This window comes from Excalfactoria chinensis, unplaced genomic scaffold (genome assembly GCF_039878825.1).
Source record: "Excalfactoria chinensis isolate bCotChi1 unplaced genomic scaffold, bCotChi1.hap2 Scaffold_68, whole genome shotgun sequence".
Taxonomy (NCBI): Eukaryota; Metazoa; Chordata; class Aves; order Galliformes; family Phasianidae; genus Excalfactoria; species Excalfactoria chinensis.
Window position 1 is genome coordinate 1,077,233 of NW_027315710.1, and position 22,758 is coordinate 1,099,990.

At 48.2% G+C, this 22,758-nt stretch overlaps 2 protein-coding genes across 2 annotated transcripts; one reads left to right on the plus strand and one right to left on the minus strand.

Moving 5' to 3' along the window:
* The first annotated feature begins 228 nt into the window (after window positions 1–228).
* Window positions 229–996, plus strand: LOC140265191 (olfactory receptor 14C36-like). The gene has a single exon (XM_072361076.1). It carries the CDS (start codon window positions 229–231, stop codon window positions 994–996), a length of 768 nt encoding a protein of 255 aa, XP_072217177.1.
* A 14,870-nt stretch (window positions 997–15,866) lies between these two features.
* Window positions 15,867–16,832, minus strand: LOC140265167 (olfactory receptor 14J1-like). Its single transcript, XM_072361053.1, has one exon. It carries the CDS (start codon window positions 16,830–16,832, stop codon window positions 15,867–15,869), a length of 966 nt encoding a protein of 321 aa, XP_072217154.1.
* Between the last annotated feature and the right edge of the window lie 5,926 nt (window positions 16,833–22,758).

Consider the following 22,758-nt stretch of genomic DNA (forward strand, 5'->3'; position numbering starts at 1 on the left):
AGTCTGGACTTATCAGCATCTTCTGCACTCTGAGCAGGACTCCAAGCCCAGGAACAGCAGATGCCCAACAGCAGCTCCATCAGCAAGTTCCTCCTCCTGCCTCTGGGAGACACACGGCAGCTGCAGCTCCTGCACTTCTGGCTCTTGCTGGGCATCTACCTGGCTGCCCTCCTGGGCAATGGCCTCATCAGCACAGCCGTAGCCTGCGACCGCCGCCTGCACACCCCCATGTACTTCTTCCTGCTCAACCTGGCCCTCCTCGACCTGGGCTGCATCTCCACCACTCTCCCCAAAGCCCTGGCCAACGCCCTCTGGGACACCAGGGCCATCTCCTACGCAGGATGTGCTGCACAGCTCTTTTTCTTTCTTTTCTTCATCACCGCAGAGTATTTCCTTCTCACCATCATGTCCTATGACCGCTACGTTGCCATCTGCAAGCCCCTGCACTACGGGACCTTGATGGACAGCAGAGCTTGTGCCACCATGGCAGCAGCTGCCTGGGGCGCTGGGGTTTTCTATTCCTTGCTGCACACTGCCAGTACATTTTCACTGCCTCTCTGCCAAGGCAATGTTGTCAACCAGTTTTTCTGTGAAATCCCCCAATTCCTCAAGCTCTCCTGCTCAGGCTTCTTCCTCAGGGAACTTGTGCTTATCATTTTTAGTGTCAGTTTATTGTTTGGGTGTTTTGTTTTCATAGTGGTGTCCTATGTGCAGATCTTCCTTGCTGTGCTGAGGATGCCCTCTGAGCAGGGACGGCACAAAGCCTTCTCCACATGCCTCCCTCACCTGGCTGTGGTCTCCCTGTTTCTCAGCTCTGCATTTTTTGCCCACCTGAAGCCCCCCTTTATCTCTTCCCCACTCCTGGATTTGACAGTGGCACTTCTGTACTCCGTGGTTCCTCCAACACTGAACCCTATTATCTACAGCATGAGGTACAGGGAGATCAAGCACGCTGTCAGCAAGGTGTTGCAATACGCACTATTCCAGCTTCAATAAAGTGCACATCTTTCACACACAGTTCCCAGAGAAGGTTCTTTTTTTAGTGCATGTTTGAGTGTTTGATTCTGTGTCTTCTTTCCTACCTACTTTCCATTTTCTCACTCCAAGAGCTCTGGCACTGCCATAACAAGAGGGACCAATCAAAGCAGAACCAGAGAATTCGAGGCCTCTTCCAAAGTTGGTGTAAGGAATGTACCTCAGGAGCTGCTCGCTGAGAAGACCTCGAGATCTTCTGGTGCTCTTCACTGAGTGACTGGGTCAATTTCAGGATTCCCAAGGAGATCTGTAAGGGACTCAGGACAGTGTTGTGGTTTAAAATTTATGGGTTGAGATAAAGAGAAAATGGAGAATAATTATGACAAATATATTTATACATATATAATATATTTGTTATATTTTCATATGTCTACAACATATGCCCTTGCAAACAGATATGCATAGATACTGACACGTATGCGTATCTATTGCAAGTCCAGGAGTTGTTGCAGGGGTTTTAACAGCCACAGGGTTCACTGTAGGAGCTGAAGCAGCTGTTGGGCTGTTGCAGGAGTTGGAGCAGCTGCAGAGCTCATTGCCAGGGCTGGAATCACCACAGGACCTGTGACAAAGTTGGAGCTGCCACTGGGCTCATTGGAGGGGTTGGAGTAACCACAGGGCTGTACCTCCTTGCACAGTGCAACTCCCAGAGGAACGAACACTATGCAAATGAGTTATAGGAAACAATGAATATGTGGCACTGAATAAACGGATCCCTGCTTTATAACCTAACACTTGGTTATAGGGTTTCATTACACAAGTCAATTTGGTGACACAGATGGGGCCAGCTCTGTTTGGCTGCAGGACCAACTGAGAGGGGAGACACCTTTGGCTCACCCTGAGATTTCTCAGAAGGACTCCCTCCCTCACCTGACCACTGCGGGGACAGACACGAACCCTCCATAGGTGGAACATGTGTGTGTATGGTAATGGGAGCCTACAAGTCGTGAGGAGACGTCCTACTCAGGGTACAGCCATCCATGCTGCTCCTTGGGAGGTGAGCTTATGGGTTAGATTAAATAATAAATCATGGTTTTTGATCTCAATGTCAGAGTGACTGTGGTGTGAGTGAGAGACCGCATAGCTGCGGGGTGAGTGCAGAGTCCTGATCCGCTGTTCCTTCCTCCTGAGGGAAATGTCCAGAGATGGATGAAGTGAAGGACTCTGTGTTGTCTGTCCACTCATAAGTACTTTATGCTTGTATGTAAGAAAACAAGAGTTTGAACTCCATAGATTAGGAAGAGGGTAGGTGTACATTCCACCCGACAAATGAGTGTCAACCCATTTATGTGATACTATGTCATGCTTGCGAGGAAGTGTGTGAGGGAGCTGAGTCAATCAATGCTGGTTCAGCGGCGAGGTGTTTATAACTGTACAATACAGATTGTTAAGGAAAGCTATATGGTATTTAAAGTGTTTACTGGAACTGAACGCTATTGTTTGACAAACTGTTTTGATGGTATAAGAAAGTGTAATTGTTAATGGCATGTGGAAGTATACTTGAGGGTATGTGGAAGTGTAAATGAGGGTACAAATAGTGGAATAGTGTAGAGAGAAAATAGGGTTAAACAGTAAGTGATTTTATCTGCACTGACATGAGAGCAATACCCCCTGCCCCGTTCCCCTGCGAGCAGAGCAGAACTCTCGGAGTGAGAGAGTGAGTTGGGGTCACAGACGGCTGCTGCAAAGAGCACTACTTGCAAAGGGGGAGGTGGAGAGGACAGGGCAAGGGAATTGAGAAGAGCTGGCAGAGATCTAGGAAACCCAAAATCCCAGTGTTAGCACCAGAAGCCTCTGGAGAGGAGGAGGTGGGACTGAAGTATGATGTTAGTAGTTGATGTAATAATGAGGGTTTGGAAAGTGAGGAAGTTGGGTAGGACTCAGGCTGAGGAAGACAAAGATGAGCAAGGTGTAACAGGGATGTCACGGCTGAAGAGGGTAGCAAGATGGGAAAAAAGAAACAACTGATTAAAAAACAGAGATAGTAAAGAAATTAAAAATAACAGCAGCTGTTACTGTTGCAGAGCTGGGGTAGGGACATAGGAACCAGAGGTTCCCTCAGGAAGAGGTCAGTGGGGGTGTGGGAGGGGTGCTGAATGAGCCCAGGGAGGGCTCTGCCCTACTGGAATGAAAGCAGTGTGCAAACTGCAGTGGGACACTGGTGGAGTAATCCTACCAAGCTGAGTGAGAGGGTACCATCTTCGATTGCAAAGTTTACCCTAGCAGATCCAATGGTGAAACAGTAGCTAGGGGAGCAGAATAAAGAGGTTTACTTTCTGGTGGATATGGGTGCTTCTTACTGTGCATATATGATTTTACAACAGCAGTACAAACTACTGCCCCAAAGTGAAAAGGCTTACTTTCTTAGGCCTTTACAATTTATTCCAGGTAAACAGGTAGGAATACACAAAGATTTGTATGTGCCACATTCCCCAAAGCCTTTGCTAGGGCAAGATTTACTAGAGCAACTGTGAGTTGAAATAAAGTCTGAAGGAAAATTGGAGTCTGAGGTAAAAGAAGAACAGTTAATAGAGGTGCTTAGTTTAGCACTGATCACTACCCCTGCAGGGACTGGGATTTCAGATGAAATAAGTGATCAAGTTCACCCTTAAGTGTGTGTGGTGCAAACCCAAGGAAGGGCTAAGGATGCAGCACCAATGGCATTCAGAATAAAGCAGGGAGCTCAGTCGGTTTGGATTAAACAGTACTCCCTCATACTCAAATACAGGAAAGCAATCCAGCCAATAATTGATCATTTTCAGAAACTCAGGTTGTTGGTGGAGTGTGAGTCAAAAATACAATGCAAACATCCTCCCGATTATTAAACTTTACAGGAACTACCGGATACTACAAGATTCAAGGGCTAGAAACAGAATAGTGGAGGATTTATATCCATTGGTAGCATACCCACATACAGCGCTTACAAAATTATCAGGGGAATTGGCATGGTCCCTCTTGTGCCATCCCGTGGCACCCAGTCTGTGTTGCTGCAAGGGTTGGACTGAGGCACCAGCTCTGTCAGCCTCATCTCAATTCTGTTGTACCACAGCGGCGTCTCCCGGTGGTGGGTGATGAGGTCGTAGAGGCTGTCAAATTCTCGGCTGTCAGTCAGAAAGAACCTGTGGATGTTGGTGTCCTGCCACCAGTGGATGTGACACTGGGAATTTACCCTGGGCAACAAAGGCAAATGGTTCTCTCTGAACTCCCAAGGAAAGGGGTGGTTTCGTTATATGCTAGTTCGAACCAATACCTTTTTAGGATAGCTGTATGGGATTCATTCCCCGATCGTACTCAGAATGTCCAGGATGGGGAAAAGAGAGTGGAAAATCTTCCTAAAAATCCTGCAGTTGTAATAGTTGCAGAACTAAAGGATCTCAGTCAAACATCTGAAACTGAGACAGGGTATGGTGATATGAATGCCTGTGTAGAATCAATTAAATAAACCGCGCAGTGTCTCAAACATAGTGATATTTTGAAACTCCACTGTCAGCGTTATGGGGAACTCTGGGCAAGGGACCAGCTGTAACCAGATTATTTCTGTGAAGCTGCAGCAGGGTGAAAAGGGCAGAGTGAGGAAGACTTTGAGCCTTCGCCAGGAAGACGTCGAGCCTTCATCCAGCAACCACCAGGAGGAGCCCCCTGCTGTGGACAGTGCATGCACCAAGGGGAGGGGCAGTATGCAAATGAATTCTCGGGAAAATTATGAATATGTAGATGGCTTCCAGGACATCTGATGAATATGTATGAGCTTGGCTTCCAAATATGAAACAATTTTGCTTGCTGGTGTGCCAGTTAGGAGGAGCGATCCCCCTTGCACCCTGCATGGAAATTTCAGCACCGCTGAAATAAACATACCTACTCTACATCTCTCGGGCTATAGAGTTTGATTCCGCAAGTCAAGCAGAGAGCTTATTGTATGCTGAGGTACAAAACACCCCTGTTTCTTCAGACCTCTTGTCTCTTTTCCAGAGCCTCACTGTCAGTGAGATTAGTTTCTGTCACTGTCATTCGGTGAGGCCAAGCTGACCTCTCTGTCTCCCACAACAATGAGTCCCCAAAACGATGGACATTTTTCCCTCTCCAGGTCTCAGTTCTTTTACACATGGAAATCTCTTGGTGGTTCATTTGTGGTCTTTCAGATGAAGGCCCTCATCTTCTTTTTCTTTGACTTGAGTCAAGCTGGTAAACACTTGGCTGGCTCTGATTGGTGGTCTTAAGGGCTACAACAATTAACCAAATAAAGTGTGAGAAAAACCCACAGTAAAATGTGAGTAAAATCAATGAAAAGTTGTAAAACGTGGTGTAAAGTAGGAGGAAACCCAAAGAAAATTGTGAGTAAATCCTTGAGTAAAGCGTGAGTTGGCCTAGAGAAAAGGATGTGTAAACCTGGATTGATGTGCTAGTAAACCCACAGTAAACCCAGGATCCCATCCATTAGGCATCTACAGCCTCTAAGGGTAACTTTATCCAGTGCCTCTGTGTAAAAAATAAGTTCTTAACATCTAACCTATGACTCCCCTTTTTGATTTAAAGCCATTTCCATTGTCCTGTTATTATCTGACCATCCCATCCTAACTCTAGAGTTAGGCATCGCATCCTCAGTTGGAAACCCTGGGGCTGAACTGGGATCAGTTCCTCAAAGAACCACGGGAGCAGGGAGTTCACTTAGCTCAATTCAGATGTGTACAATGAGGTGTCTGTGTGTGAGTCCCTCATCTGAATCCTTGGTCTTTATTCAACAGGGACCACAACACATTGCTTGTACACAGACTCTCAGTGATGCTCAAGGTGCCTGGGGTGATCCTAGTTGTGTGCTAGTGCTTGTAAACTGTGACAGAAAATCTCTGAGATAGACACCTCTTTCCTGAGCAACAGCTGAGAGCCAGAAGGGAGGTATTCGTGGCCATCCTAAATGCTACCACAGCCCTGTGCTTAGGGCACCCAGTGTGTATTTTGCACCTATCCCAGAGGAGCATGTAGTGATGTTCTACTCACCAAATGAATGAGCTCTCAACAGAAGAGGCAGATCTTCCTCCCTGCTCCATCTGTGTCATACTCTGGAGTTCAAGGCATCGCAAAGTTATGGCACATCTACGTTCTTGCAGTGAGGACACTTTAGTATGCTCTGGGCTCTCATTTCAAATGCATCAAAGTAAGTCTTGGGTCATGCCAGTTGACAGGAAGCTGGCAAATGTTGTCCCATTATAACGAAGAGCAAGAAAGATGACACGGGCGATTATGGACCTGTCACTCTGACTCCAGTGCCTGGTAAAATTTTGGATGAAATGATGGTGGGAGTTATGGAAAAACAGCTGAAGGACAATTCTGTCATTGGTTGCAGTCAACACAAGTACACTGGGCCCTTCTCACATCCCACATTTTGCAAGGAAACACAGGGCACACATGGGACATGAACTTCACAGCATCCTTGCACCCCATGCAGAGCCTGGGATCTTCTGTCCCCATATCTTTATTTTGAAATCATACAGACCTCCATCCCACTGCCCCAGGAAGGGCCCTGAGACAACATGAGGGACAGGATCTCCCTGCCAAGGGTCTGGGAATCAGGGCTTGGCCTGTCTGCTTCGTAAGACAAAGGAGATGTTTCTTAGCATGAAAGCCACCATGTCAGTGTCTTTGCCTGCCTGTACTCATGGCTTCCAATTATCTTCTCTAACAAGTCCCTTGGGAAGCTGGCTTGGTAATGTTCCTCAGTGGGCCCATTAATACTCCAAGAAACTTCACTGTTACTTCTGCCTTTGTCTTGCTGAGCACTTTGTGCAAACTTCTTCTGTCTGCACTGGAGGTTGATGGACTCAGCAGCAAATGCCGCCTGGGGCCCATTATAACCTGAAGTGCCTCCTGTGCCTTGTGCCTTCCTGTTATTTTCTTCAGGTTTTCAGAACATGTTCAGCAAAATGGAGAGGTAACTGGAGAGAATTTAAAGGGGAAGTATCCAAAATACATTTATTGTTTATTTATCATTGTGTTTAAAGAAGGAATTAAAGCAGCACTGTGCAAATGATATCAATCCAGGGTGTCCCCAATGTGTTCTATTCCGTTACTATGTGGACAATGGTCCTCCTCAACTTCCCAACTCTACATGTTACATGGGTAACTCTGTATGCTCCGTGTAGATGGGTGACAGAGGCACTTTGAGATGCCCTAAATGTTTGGCTTTGTTGTCATTAGGATGGCCAACAATAGGCCTTTCCCCTCACAGATCCCTAGCTCATTAAGGAGGTGTCAATCTCAGGAAACTGAGATGGTTAATTCAGCAGAACTTAAAGCACAGTCGTGATGCTGTTGTCTTTCAGGAACTGTTGGCTATGAAGATGCAGAGACGTGTCAGGGGACATGAGTGGGTAGGATAAAAATGACATCTGCTGCTGAGCTGGGCCAGGCTCCTGGGACACAGGGAGCTCATAAAAGTGGGCAGTGCTGTAGAGAGACAGAGCTGCGCCCAGGAGCAGCTCTTGTGCACAGCACAGCATGCAGGAGACAGACAGAGAAGAGAGAAAGTGGAGAGAGCTTACAGGATGTGTACGGTGTGAGCGGGCTGTGAGCTCACTGCAGGAGCATTGTTCAAAGACCACGACACGGTAAGTCTCTTGCAGTAGGCAATGCAGCTGCTTTTAATAGAGGATTATCTAAACTGGGACGTCCCATAGCAGATCAGGCTGCAGGCACTGCATGTATCTTTACTATGGAAAAAGCCTTCTGCACCAGCTGAGGGCTTCCGTGCTGCAGCGTCAGAGCACAGCCCTGAGGGCTGCGTGTCCCAGCACGGCTGCAGTCTGTGCAGCCGGGGCTGCAGGCGGGTGCCCAGGGCTGTCCTGCAGAGCAGGGTCCCTGCTGTGCCCCAGGGGCTGTGTGCCGGCTATGGGACTCTGCCGCCTGCCAGGCTCAGCACTCAGCCTGCCCAGGGAGCTGCCCAGGGCGCTGTGGGGAGACATGTGGGGGGAAGGAGCCCCCCAGCAGGGCTTGTGCTGCCACAGCTGCTGCCTGGGGCAGGGGATCACAGCTCCACTGCACAACTGAATGTTTCTGGGGGTACTTTGCAATTGTATAAACAAGGCAGGGTTTTTTTTTTTGTTTTTTTTTTTTTTTTTTCCTGTTCTGAGGGAAGGAAAAAAGGATTGGAGGCAAAAATCTAAAAGCAGCTTTCACTGCTCTGAGAATTTTTCTTCCATCCGTTGGATGTTTTGCTATGCGTCACACGTGCTTTGCTTTCTGTCTCTCCTTTCTCGCAGGTTGGAACAAGTTGTAACTATTATCATACTCTGAAGACATGAATAATTCACATAACCTGCCAACAGGCTGCTTTTTCAAATAGAGATTGAAGGGAATGAAGGCCGGGGTTGGGTGCTATAAGAGCAGATGGGGTAAAGACATCAGACATGAAACATATGAAACTATCCAGAGAGATGGCATAAGATCAGAAACTCAAAGGAAGTTTACAGCTTCACACGATTCTTCTGCTTAAGCAAGGTTGGATTTCATGAAATTAAATGCAAGTACATGTGCTAAATGAACATTATAGTAAGAGAATCAACATATTTCATAGTATAGCTGAAGGACTGTCTCTGTGAACAGTCTGGACTTGTAATTATCTTCTGCACTCTAAGCAGGACTCCAAGCCCAGGAACAGCAGATGCCCAACAGCAGCTCCATCAGCGAGTTCCTCCTGCTGCCGTTGGCAGACACGCGGCAGCTGCAGCTCCTGCACTTCTGGCTCTTGCTGGGCATCTACCTGGCTGCCCTCCTGGGCAACGGCCTCATCAGCACAGCCGTAGCCTGCGACCGTCACCTGCACACCCCCATGTACTTCTTCCTGCTCAACCTGGCCCTCCTCGACCTGGGCTGCATCTCCACCACTCTCCCCAAAGCCCTGGCCAACGCCCTCTGGGACACCAGGGCCATCTCCTACGCAGGATGTGCTGCACAGATCTTTTTCTTTGCATTCTTCATCTCAGCAGAGTATTCCCTTCTCACCATCATGTCCTATGACCGCTATGTTGCCATCTGCAAGCCCCTGCACTACGGGACCTTGATGGACAGCAGAGCTTGTGCCACCATGGCAGCAGCTGCCTGGGGCAGTGGGCTTCTCTATTCTTTGCTGCACACTGCCAGTACGTTTTCACTGCCTCTCTGCCAAGGCAATGTTGTCAACCAGTTCTTCTGTGAAATCCCACAGATCCTCAAGCTCTCCTGCTCAGCCTCCTACCTCAAGGAAGTTGTGCTTATCATTTTAAGTTTCAGTTTAGTCTTTGGTTGCTTTGTTTTCATAGTTGTGTCCTATGTGCAGATCTTCATGGCCGTGCTGAGGATGCCTTCTGAGCAGGGATGGCACAAAGCCTTCTCCACGTGCCTCCCTCATTTGGTCGTGCTCTCACTGCTTGTCAGCACTGCCTCTATTGCCTGCCTGAAGACCCCCTCCATTTCCTCCCCACTCCTGGATCTGACAGTGGCACTTCTGTATGCAGTGGTTCCTCCAACACTGAACCCTATTATCTACAGCATGAGGAACAGGGAGATCAAGCAAGCTCTCAGGATGGTGTTGCAGTGCGCACTATTCCAGCTTCCATAAATTGCACATCTTCCTCACATGATTCCCAGTGATGGTACTTTTTGTTTTAAGCATCTTTGATTGTTTGAATGTGTGTGATATACAACCCGCAAAAAGAATGTTATTGAACTTCTAAATAAGCATGTATTTCACTTCTTTCCTACCTGCTTTCCATTATCTTACTCTAAGAGCTCGTGTAAGCACTGAACCAGATTCCCTGAATAGGTTACAAAATAAATAAAACACTTTCATAATAGACTTTTCCTTTTCTCTTCTCTCTTCCTGTCTTGTCTGGGTCTGGGGGAGGTACAGCCACAGACAGCAGCACAATGCGCTCTTTTCATTCCTGCTCTCTTTACACTGCCATAGTACTCTTAATAAGAACTGGAGGGCTCTTCCAAAGCTGGTGTAAGGAATGTACCTCAGGAGCTGCTCCCTGAGAAGTCCCCGATATCTTCTGGTGCACTTCACTGCGTGACAGCGACAGTTTCAAGAGTCTAAATGAAATCTGTAAAGGACTGCGGGCAGTGCTGCGCTTTAGAATTAGTTGGTTAGTAAAGCTACTTACTGAGACAAAGAATAAAAAAAGCGTAATCATAATGACAAGTGCATCTATATATGTATTTGCAAACATACAAGTTATACATATGGTATATTTTCACATATAGACAATATATGCTGTTGCAAACATATATGCATAGATACTAATATGTATGCATATAAGTTTGCAATTCCAGGACCTTTTGCAGGGGTTTTAACAGCCACAGGGTTCACTGCAGGAGCTGTAGCAGCCGCTGGGCTGTTGCAGGAGCGCATGTCATTGCCATATCTGGAATCACCACAGAACCTGTGACAGAATTTGGAGCAGACACTAGGCTAATTTGTAGGGTTGGAGCGACCACATGGCTGTACCTGCTGGCACAGCGCACCTCCCCTGGAAGGAATTTGTTTCATTTTGCTATAGCAGTACTTGGAACAGCTACAGGACCTGTAGCAGGAGTGACTGCAGAGCTCATTATGAAGGGAGGAGTGACAGCGGGATCTGTCCCAGAGCTTGGAGCAACTGCAGGATGTGCAGCAAAAACTTGGAGTTCCTGCAGAGTTTGTGCCAGGAGTTGCAGAGGCTGCAGCACTGTCAGCAGATCCAGCTCTCTTCCCCTTGAGGATGCTGAAGAGTGTTGAACACAGCTCAGTAGGTGTGGGCCAGGCCCTTGCACACTGCAGTCACTTGTGCCTCTATGGGATTACCAGGGCCACAGCAGACCTTCCCCCATATTCTACCAGGTTCTCAGGATTCTGCAGTTGTTCGGAGATGAAGTTCCAAAGCCCTGGGTTGTGCCCACCGTTCCAGGCAGCTGCCCAGACCGTCCCAAAACCCCTGCCATGCAGAGCTGTCTCACCGTGGTTCAGATCTCTCAGTGATATTCTTGATTAATTGTTTAATCTGAGACATAACCTGAAACACATTAACGACATGTAGCAATGGGAGCGTGTAGGTTTGAGCTTCCCATGGATAGTCAAAATCCTCAGGAGCTATTGGAACTAGCTCTGGAGCTCCAGGGAAAGAAGAAATGAGAGGGAGGCTGAGGGACTGCTGGAAACTGTCCTCCTTTCTCTCCTCCATAGCCAGACTCCCTGAAAAGACAAAGTATAGGGTGTAATTACTGATCATATCAACAATATTCCTTCCAAAACCCAAAGATGACCGTAGAGCTGAATGTGCACAGAACTTCACTTTGTCAGCTGCCATTTTATCGTGATATAAACCAAGGTCAAACAGCATAGCAAAATAAATCCCCGAATCCAGCCCCCAGAGTTGACAAACAGTGCAGCAGGGAAAACAAGCAGCAAGCAAGGAGCTGTGCAATGCAGCTTCATGAGAAGACACAACAAGCTCCACAAACAGGGAAACAATCAGCATCATGGCCAGCAATTCTGCAGCTTCCACAGAGCCCTGTGTTAACTCGCTCTGGACAGATGTGCTGTTATCTCAATCCTTGGAGCCCCACATCAGGCACCAAAATGATGGTGGTGCATAGGGTAACCTATTACAGGCTTGAAGCCATTTCCCCTAGTCCAATCATTAATGGCACAAGAGGCCAACCCCCAGCTCACCACAACCTCCCTTCAGGAAGTTATAGAGACCAGTGAGGTCTCTCTCCTGAGCCTCCACTTTTCCAGGCTGAACATTCCCAGCTCCTGCAGCATGGCTCCTCCAGGCTCCTCCCAGACCCCTCACCAGCTTTGTAGCCCTCCTCTGAACACGTTCCAGGGCCTCAATGTCTTTCTTGTGCTGAGGTGCCCAAAACTGGACACAGTGCTCAACGTGTGGTCTCACCAGAGCTGAGTACAGGGGGACAATTACCTCCCTGTTCCTGCTAGTAACACTGTTTCTGATGCAAGCCAGGATGCCGTTGGCCTTCCTGGCCATCCAGGCACACTTTTGGCTCATGTTCAGCCAAGCATCAGTCAGTACCCCCAGGTCCATTTCCTCTACGCAGTCTTCCAGCCACTCTGCCCCAAGCCTGTACCGTTGACCGGGGTTGATGTAGCCAAAGTGCAGGACCCGGCATTTGGTCTTGTTGAACTTCATCCCATTGGCTTCATCCCGGCTCTCCAGCCTGTCCAGATCCCTCTGTAGGGCCTCGCTACTCCCAGGCAGATCCACACTCCCAGCCAATTTGGGAACTTACTGAGGGCGCACTCAATGCCCTCATCCTGGTCATCAATAAAGACATTGAAGAGGACAGGCCCCAGCACTGACCCCTGGGGAACACCACTTATGAAAGGTCGCCAGCTGGATTTAACTCCATTTACCACCACTCTCTGGGCCCAGCCCTCCAGCCAGCTCCTTACCCAGCCTAGTGTGTACCCATCCAAGCCACGGGCTGCCAGCTTCTGCAGGAGAATACCATGGGAGACAGTGTCGAAGGCTTTGCTGAAATCTAGGTAGAGCACATCAACAGCCTTTCCCTCAACCAGCAGATAGGTCACTCGATTATAAAAGGAGATCAGATTGGTTGGTCAAACAGGACCTGCCCTTCATGAACCTGAAGAACTACAAAACCGCTCTTGAAAACTATGTTGAAAGCAATGGGTGGTGGAACATCTAAGCACTGGGAAAAGCATCTGGCAGAAGATTGGTTGGTCAATACTAGAGGATCTGTCAATCGTGATGGCCCTACCTAGCCCCCGACACACTATAGAAGGAGATAAGGTACCTGTTGTACATGTAAAGAACATGTTGGGAAAAGCTGTTTGGGTCTTTCCAGCCTCTGCAAAGGGCAAACCTGTCCGTGGAACTGTTTTTGCCCAGGGACCTGGGTGCACTTGGTGGGTGATGCAGAAGGATGGGGATGTTCAATGTGTACCACAAGGGAATTTGATGCTGGGGGAGTGCAGTCAGTAATTCTATGCATCTATGGATATATTTGCACATTTAGTGTATTTTAGTTATTATAATTATACATTTAGTCCTGTTACATTTCATTGTATTATTTAGCTATCATAGTTTTATATACGTGTATATATGTATATATATTAACCATGATGTAATAATGTAGAATAAGGGGTGGAATGTCATGGTTTTGTGGTGCTGCTGTCAATATTCCACATCATAACATCATGTGCAGTATGGATCATTCATGCTCCAGTTCCGTAGAATGGCAGCGTCCCGATTACTCAGCTCTTGGAGAAGAACTACATATCCCAGAGGACGCCGCGTCCAGAGATAAGTCACGGGAGGAGGACATCTATAATCTCGCTCCCAGGCTGGAGCTCTCTCTCTCTCTCGGACTTTCAGGGAGTGGGAAGAGTTCACAGTAGGCCTCTCGGCTTTTGGGGACTCTCTCTGTTTTGTTCGATTTAGTCGCCTCAATCATATTATTTTACTGTGTATGCCATGGAGCTCCATGGGAAACCCCTATGGGTGTTGGCAACAGCAGGATCACTCGGAGCACTGCCTGGAAGAACAGTGCTGGGATGGGCTGTGCTGGGCCAAAGATGCGTAGATGCTACTTGACCCAAAGTGGTGCAGCAGCTCATGGAATGCCACTGGACAAACCATGCACTCTCTGTGAATCTGTAATAGTGATGGTTTATTGACTGACTGCAATCAAACTTGGAGTGCTGAGTTGGGCAGCAACTGAAACGCTGCGCACTGCAGTCGTTGCCTTCTGACGCTCCTCCTCTCAGTCCCTCAGCTGCAGCTTCTGCATCATCTCCACAAGGCTGTTCATCACTGCGGAGAACTGGAAAGAGACAAAGCAAGCGTAGAAGTTGGACAGAAACAATCTAGGGAGATCTCATGAAGAAAGTCTGACCAGTAAACTTCCAGAATGGCCCCATGTGGAACAGCACGTTCCTTTCATGCAGGTCACTGACACTACTTCCCATGACACGCTGCCTATGGTAAGATTCATGCTCTGTCGTGGGAAGGCAGTTTCAAATTCTGCAGTGCCCGACGTGGCAAGCTTCCTTATCACAGCCAAACCCTTTGGCTGTTACCAACCACATCCTTCCCAAGCCAGAGGAAGGCGTCCAAGCTCCCCATGGCAGCTCTCACTGACAGTGTCATTTCCTCAAACACACAGCTGGCTGTTTTGCTATCCCATCGCTTCCCTCAGCATTTTATCATCTCTTTCATGTCTGACAGATGGAGGCACTAAGACCAACAAGAGAATCACCGAATCACAGAATTGTAGGGGTTGGAAGGGACCTCTAGAGATCATCGAGTCCAACCCCCTGCCAAAGCAGGCTCCCTACACCACGTTGCACAGGTAGGCATCCAGGCGGGTCTTGAATATCTCCAGAGAAGGAGACTCCACCACCTCCCTGTGCAGCCTGTTCCAGTGCTCCGTCACCCTCACCGTAAAGAAGTTCTTGCGCACATTCGTGCGGAACTTCCTATGCTGAAGTTTCAGCCCATTTCCCCTAGTCCTGTCCCCACGCACTACTGAAAACAGACCAGCCTCGCCACTATGGCTCCCACACTTCAGGTATTTATAAACCTGGATCAAGTCCCCTCTCAGCCTTCTTTTCTCAAGGCTAAACAGACCCAGTTCCCTAAGTCTCTCCTCATAGGGGAGATGCTCCAGGCCCTTCACCATCTTTGTGGCCCTCCGCTGGACTCTTCCCAAGAGATCCCTGTCTTTTTTGTACTGGGGAGCCCAGAACTGGACACAGTATTCCAGATGAGGCCTCACCAGGGCAGAGTAGAGGGGGAGGATCACCTCCCTCGACCTGCTGGACACGCTCTTTTTAAGGCACCCCAGAATGCCATTGGCCTTTTTGGCTACAAGGGCACACTGCTGGCTCATGAATGGCTTAGAACTGCAAACAACTCAAGGATTCTACAAGGAAACATGATACGCCAATTTGAAGTGCTTCAATTGACAGAACAGCCAGATGGTCACAACTTTCATGGGGAAATTGCCATAAACAAAAGAGCTGCTGGGGATCATCTCTGAGAGGAACACTTGAACATTTAGTTTGGAAATTGCCCGGAGAGCAGCCAGCTGGAAGAGTTTCCTTTTCCTGACCTCCTCGTGTCAGTCATCTCATTCGGGGCATTCCTACCAGCTGATGCTCCAGAATGGCTCCTATAGGTGATGGGTAAATTTTATCAGTCTTTTGTGCACGATTCCTCTACCACAGACCATCTTGGAGGCAGCGACCACCTCTGTGTACAAAATGGAAGAAGCCCTGAAGGAAACTTGGGAACTTCTGATATGATAACCCATGTCCAAGAACTTGTCCTGTGCAGAGTCTCACAGGGAATAAGGAAGAGGGGACCTGACAACCAACATGCAAACCAGCAGATGCTCCTGGTCTCTCAAAGGCACTGACAGATGTGAGCCTGAAAGCACAGACCCCAGCCAGAAGACCAGGGATGGCCCATCAGCTGCTGCAGGCTGAAGCTACTGTACATTCTGATGAACAGCTGTGTGCTTCCTGATGGATTGTGGGTTTCTGAGAACATCTGACCCCAAAAGCTTCAGAAATGTCTCACAAGAAGGAGAACAGATGGAGTCACTGCATATTCTTTATTCTGTTAAGGTAAACAGAGAGCTTGGCTCATTATGTACAGTGTGTCTGGGCTACACTACAAATGTACAAGCTAAATAAGAACTGGTTTCAATATTGAGGTTTTAGTGAAAAACATTACAGTATTTAAAAAATAATAAGAAGAATAATTTACACTGATAAAATGGCACAAAACAAACAAACAATAAAAGTGATCTTTATTCAGTAAAAAGCTGCATTACAAGCCATGAATTCCAAGAGATGGGCAGTTCACAGCTTTTGAAACGCATGTGGTCATCACTTTCCTCACCGCATCCTTGACTTCCCTGTTCCTCATGCTGTAGACGAGGGGGTTCACTGTTGGAGTCACAACTGAGTACAGAAGTGCCACCATCAGGTCCATGGATGGAGAGGAGACAGAGGGGGGCTTCAGGTAGGCAAAAAAGGCGGTGCTGACAAACAGGGAGACCACGGCCAGGTGAGGGAGGCACGTGGAGAAGGCTTTGTGCCGTCCCTGCTCAGAGGGCATCCTCAGCACGGCCATGAAGATCTGCACATAGGACACAACTATGAAAACAAAGCAGCCAAAGGCTAAACTGATACTAAAAATGATGAACACAACTTCCCTGAGATTTGATTCTGAACAGGAGAGCTTGAGGATCTGTGGGATTTCACAGAAAAACTGGTTGACAACATTGCCTTGGCAGAGAGGCAGTGAAAACGTACTGGCAGTGTGCAGCACAGAACAGAGAGCCCCAGCGACCCAGGCAGCTGCTGCCATGGTGGCACAAGCTCTGCTGTCCATCAGGGTCCCGTAGTGCAGGGGCTTGCAGATGGCAACGTAGCGGTCATAGGACATGACGGTGAGAAGGTAATATTCTGCTGAGAGGAAGAAGAGAAAGAAAAAGAGCTGTGCAGCACATCCTGCGTAGGAGATGGCCCTGGTGTCCCAGAGGGCGTTGGCCATGGCTTTGGGGAGAGTGGTGGAGATGCAGCCCAGGTCGAGGAGGGCCAGGTTGAGCAGGAAGAAGTACATGGGGGTGTGCAGGCGGCAGTCGCAGGCTACGGCTGTGCTGATGAGGCCGTTGCCCAGGAGGGCAGCCAGGTAGATGCCCAGCAAGAGCCAGAAGTGCAGGAGCTGCAGCTGCCGCGTGTCTGCCAACGGCAGCAGGAGGAACTCGCTGATGGAGCTGCTGTTGGGCATCTGCTGTTCCTGGGCTTGGAGTCCTGTTCAGAGAGCAGAAGATAAGGAAAAGTCTAGACCATTTTCAGAGATACTCCTGCTATACTATAAAAGTTTTCCTTTCCCTTAGAAAAATAATTATTTAACTCCATAACCTGTATATAATATGATGAGCTTCACCATCCCTTAAAGAGTAGAAGATTAAGGAACTCTTCCTGTCTTCTCATTTCCTAAACATACCCCAGCATCCTGGATATTTTCATCTTTTCTGAAGCTGCTCTTCAAGACCCCAGCCACAGCCTCTGTGCACTTCAATTTGTCTTAGAGAAATCAGCCTTTTTGCAGGAGAAGTGAACTATTAATGCCTGCTGAAAACAACTATAACTTAAGCTGACTGTACTTTTTTAGGTAGGAAAGACTGAAAGCACAACTTGTGTGGCTGTTCACAAAACAGCCAACTGATTGGAGAAATACTGGGGAGACTCTGAGCTGTGTTCAAAGTTGTCAGCCCCTTTTAGATTTCTGCCTCCAATCATTTCTGCTTTCACTGAGAACAAGAAATGGAAAATCCCTGCCTTGGCTCACCTCTTGCAAAGCACCCTCACAAACATCCTGCTGTGCAGTGGAGCTGTGATCCCCTGCCCCAGGCAGCAGCTGTGGCAGCACAAGCCCTGCTGGGGGGCTCCTTCCCCCCACACATCTCCCCTCAGTGCCCTGGGCAGCTCCCCGGGCAGGCTGAGTGCTGAGCCTGGCAGGCGGCAGAGTCCCATACCCTTATGCAGTGAGACTTACCGTGTCATGATCTGTGAGCAATGCTCCTGCAGTTAGTTCACAGCCTGCTCACACCGTACACATCTTGGAAGCTCCCTCCTCTTTCTCCCCTCTCCTTCTGTCACCTGCAGGCTGTGCTGTGCACAAGAGCTGCTCCTGGGCACAGCTGTCTCTCTGCAGCTCTGCCCACTTGTATGAGCTCCCTGTGTCCCAGGAGCCTGGCCCAGCTCAGCACACCCGAGGATTTGAGTTTCTCTTCCTCACTGCTTCTCCTGGAGATTTCCCTGGGGCTCCAGGGCTGAAAGCTCCTGATAGACAGGAGGCTCATCTCTGCTAAATGCACTTGGATGTCAGATCAGTTATTTACCAGTGGATAGACAGATGCCAGAAGCATGGCTTTGATTTGTGGAAGCAAACTCTATAACCCGGATATAGGTTATAAAGCAGGTAATATATTTTTGGGCACCGGGTGCAAGGGGGATCACTCCTATCTTGCACACCAGAAAGCAGAAGTGTTACATATTTGAAAGCCAAGCTGATACATATTAAACAAATTTCCTGGAACTTACCTTCTTATTCCTTATTTTACAGGAACTTAATTACATTCTGCCCCTCCCTCTAGCACATGAGCTGTTTGTAGATGGGGTCTTGCTCTTGTGGTAGTGGGAATGAAGTCAGATGTCTTCTTTGCAAAGGCTCAGAATCTTTCTCACTCTGTCCTTTTTACCCCATCATATTTAACTGAAGTAGTCTGGTTCTGGCCGGCTTCTTGGGCTGTGTTCTTTTTATTATGCAGGATGTTCTTCCCTTATCATAACCACACATCCTACTTGGTTATGGGCCCACATTCCTAACATTTAACTTTGAGATTTACTCTTTTACTATATAACTTTGTTAACAGATCGTGTTTGCTTAGCAGAAGTGCAAATGCCTCATCGGGAACGCTCTTTGTGGGGAGCGCTGCAGGGCACTGGTAGGCAGCGCTGGTCCGTACCTGGTGGGCTACAGTGTTGCAGGTGGTGCCTGCATGCACCAGGGGGCGGACACATGGGTGGGACATATGGGTCAGTGGTACTTGTCGTGCTCATGTGTCACAGTATATAAGATTTTGCTGCACAATGTTAAACTGGCATTCAACTCTAAACACTGTGTCTGTCTTGTATGACCCTCAGCTGTGGATGTGCAGAACATAGGGGGTTAGCCTAGCTGGTTTGCCATTCAATTAACACAGTTCCTTAGCGTTGCAGCAACACTCTCCTCCTGGGCCTTAATACAAAAGACACACAGACAAGGACAGGGACCCTCTGAATTCCTTTCAGTACCTGAAGTGCTGTTTATCTTGCTCCACAGCTGCTGCTCTGAACAGCTTTTGTTGTATTCCCACACTGAAGGGAACCTATAACCAGGAGGGGAGTAATCTCTTGGAAAGTGCTGACAATAGCAGGACAAGGGGAAATGGTTTTAAGTTGAAAGAGGGAAGATTTGGGTTGGATGTAAGGGGGAAGTTCTTTACTAGGAGAGTGGTGAGGTCCTGGAACAGGCTGCCCAGGGAGGTTGTGGATGCCCCGTCCTTGGAGGTGTTCAAGGCCAGGTTGGATGGGACTCTGGGCAACATGATCTAGTAAATGTGGAAGTTTGGTGGCCCTGCCAGGCAGGGGGGTTGAAGCTTCATAATCATTGTGTTCCCGTCCAACGTGGGTCATTCAATGATTCTGTGACTCTGTGTGACTTCCCCTTTGAAGAGCTGTCATTCAGCAGAGGCAATCAGTGCAGGTGTCTCATCTCCAGATGTAAAATATTGGGGTTGAAATCAGATTCACTTCCCCACAGACCCACGGGAAATAGGACTCCTCTTGCTTTGGATCACCTGATAACAAGGGGTTGCCTGTATTGTCTGAGCCCCTGGTCTGAATCCTTGGTCTTTCTTCAGCTGGAAGTTAGTTGCTCACACACGGACACTTGATGGGCAGAAGGTGCCCGTGGTGCTCATAGATGTGTTTAGCAGTGCCAGCAAGCTGTGGTAGATGACATCTAAGAGAGTCACCTCCTTCCTGAGCATCAGCTAGAAGTCAGATGAGGCATGGGAGTATTCTTGGCCATCCTAAATGACATCAGATCTTCGAGTAATGGGCACCTGATAGCACAGAGTTATTCAGCTGACTAAATGGATGAGCTCACCAAAGGAGAGACAGATCTTTCTCTGTTCCCCATCTATTGTAAATTCTAGAGCTTAAGGCATTTGAAAGCTGTGACACACCTTCATTCTCACACTGGTGACACCTTTCTTTGTTCTGGGCTCACGTTTGAATGGCGTTTCCGTGGGGCCTCCAACACACCCCCAGCCAGCCAACAAATGCAGCTGAGGACCTTCAGGAAAGCCATGCCTTGGTAGTGTCAGTGCTCACTGGACAACTGTGAGCCCCAGAATGGGTCTCGTACCTGCATGCCACCTTCTGAACACCAGTACCATGGTGTAGATATGAGGCCCCGCCAGACTAAATCAAATCACGCTTCTGGAATGGGATATTTTATGAAGAGTCTTTACATCAATGAGAAGACCACAAACTTTCACTCAGTGAGCTACAAATCTCTGTGTATTTGCAGACCTAGGGTCTGGTTTGGCTCATGGAGACATTGTGGGATGGTTCCCACCTCTGGATTGTAGCAAATGTGGTACGGACTCCTTATGACAGATAGCCAAGGAAGATGAGGAAATGCTGCTGCCCTCAGTGAGAGTGCACTGAGTTCTGCCTGGGGATGGCAGAGAAGCCAGCTGAGAACTGATGGAAAGGGCTCAGAGAGGAAAGCAGCAGATTCTGTTCCTTGCTTCCTGATCAGGAAGAACAAGAGGAGGGGGACAGGCAGGTATCTGAGTTACAGCTGGGATGGAATTGTTTTCCTCAGACTGTCTGCTATGGTGCAGTGTTTTGGTTCTAGGAGAAAAGCACTGATAACACTCTGATGTTTACAGCTGCTGCTAAGCAGTGTTGTACAGAGCCAGTGCCATGGTCAGTGGAGTGCTCAAGGAACTGGGGGGAACAGACTGAGGACAGCTGTCTTAAAGAGGCCAAAGGGACTTTCCTCACCATCTGACAGCAAGCAGAAGGAGTATTGAAAGGGGTGGGAGATCATTTCACTCTCTTCTGCTGCTTAGGAGCCAGCTGGGCATCACTCTGTTGCTGCTGAGCTTGTGCTTGTGAATCAGTTGTAATGTACTATACCATATATCTGGATATATGGTCATGACGATTACACCTCTCCTTTCATCTCTCTTAGTAAATAGCTTCATGTCAACTCACAAGTTGTACTATTTTTCCCCACTTGATTTCTTCCCCATCCCACTGGGAAGTGGGTAGTGCACAAAGCACTGTGTGATGCTGAGTCATCTGCTGGGTTCAACAATCAGCATCATTTTGGTGCCCGATGTGGGGCTCCAAGGGTTGAGATAACAGCACATCTGTCCAGAGCGAGTTAACACAGGGCTTTGTTGGAGCTGGAGAATTTGCTGGCCATGGTGCTGATTGTTTTCCTATTTGTAGAGCTCACTGCGACTTCTCATGAAGCTGCATTGCACAGCTCCTTGCTTGCTGCTTGTTTTCCCTTCTGCACTGTTTGTCAACTCTGGGGCCATGATTTTGCTATGCTGTTTGGCTTTGGCTTATGTTGCAATAAAATTGGCAGCTGTCAAACTTTGTCTCCTCAGGGTGCCTGGCTATGGAGGAGACATGGGAGGACACTTTCCAGCTGTCCCTCAGCCTTCCTCTCACTTTTCTTTCCCTGGAGCTTCTACGGATTTTGACTATCCATGGGATGCTCCAACCATCATGCTTCCATTGCTACATGTCATTAATGTGTATCAGGTTGGGTTCTGTCTCAGAGTATAAAATTATTTGAGAATGTCACTGAGTGTTCTGCCCCAAGGTGAGATGGCACTGCATGACAAGGGCTGTTGGATGGTCTGGGCAGCTGCCCGGAGTGGTGGGCACCCTCAGGGCTTTGGAACTTCATCTCTGAGAAACTGCAGGATCCTGAGAATCTGGCAGAATATTGGGGGAAGGTCTGCTGTGGCCCTGGTAACCCCAAACAAGTACAGATGACTGCAGTGTGCCAGGGCCTGGCCCACGCCTACTGAGATGTGTTCAACACTCTTCAGCATCCTCAAGGGAAAGAGAGCTGGATCTGCTGACAGTGCTGCAGCCTCTGCAACTCCTGGCACAGACCCTGAGAAGCTCCAAAGTTTGCTATATGTCCTGTGGTTGTTCCAAGCTCTGGACAGATCTTACTGTCACTCCATCTCTCATAATGAGCTCTGATGTCACTCCTGCTACAGCTCCTGTAGCTGTTCCAAGTACTATGATAAGAAAATGAAAATTATTCCTCACAAGAAATATGCACTGTGCCAGGAGGTACAGCCCTGTGGTCGCTCCAACCCCTCCAATGAGCCCAGTGGCTGCTCCAACTTAGTCACAAGTCCTGTGGTGATTCCAGCTCTAGCAATGAGCTCTGCAGTTGCTCCAACTCCTGCAACAGCCCGACAACCGCTTCACTTCCTACAGTGAACCCTGTGGCTGTTAAAACCCTGCAACAAGTCCTGGACTTGCAAACAGATAGGAATAGGGATTAGTATCTTTGCAGATATGTCTGCAACTGCATATGATGTATATGTGTGAAAATGTACTAAATATATTATTTACGTATAAATACATTTGTCATAATTATTATCCTTATCTTTTTCTCTTTACGTCAACCCACAATCTTTAAACCACAGCACTGCCCTGAGTCCCTTACAGATCTCCTTGGGACTCTTGAATCTGACCCAGTCACGCAAGGAAGAGCACTAAAAGATCTTCACAAGGAGCAGCTCCAAAGGTACATTCCTTACACCAGCTTTGAAAGAGGTCTCCAGTTCTCTGGTCCTGCTCTGAAGGGGCCCTCTTGTTATGGCAGTGCCAGCAAGGAGACCAGCTCTGGCACAGCCATTCATATTTCCGGCTACTGACTGCAGCCCCGGAGTGCTGCTGTAGAGACAACAAGACTGTTGTGAGACACACAAGACCTTCAGGCCTGCACAAATGAAAGTACTCGAGAGCACAGTGGCAGTGTAAATAGAGCAGGAATGAAAAGATCATGTTTTCCATGGCTATACCTCCACCAGATCCAGACAAGGCAAGAAGAG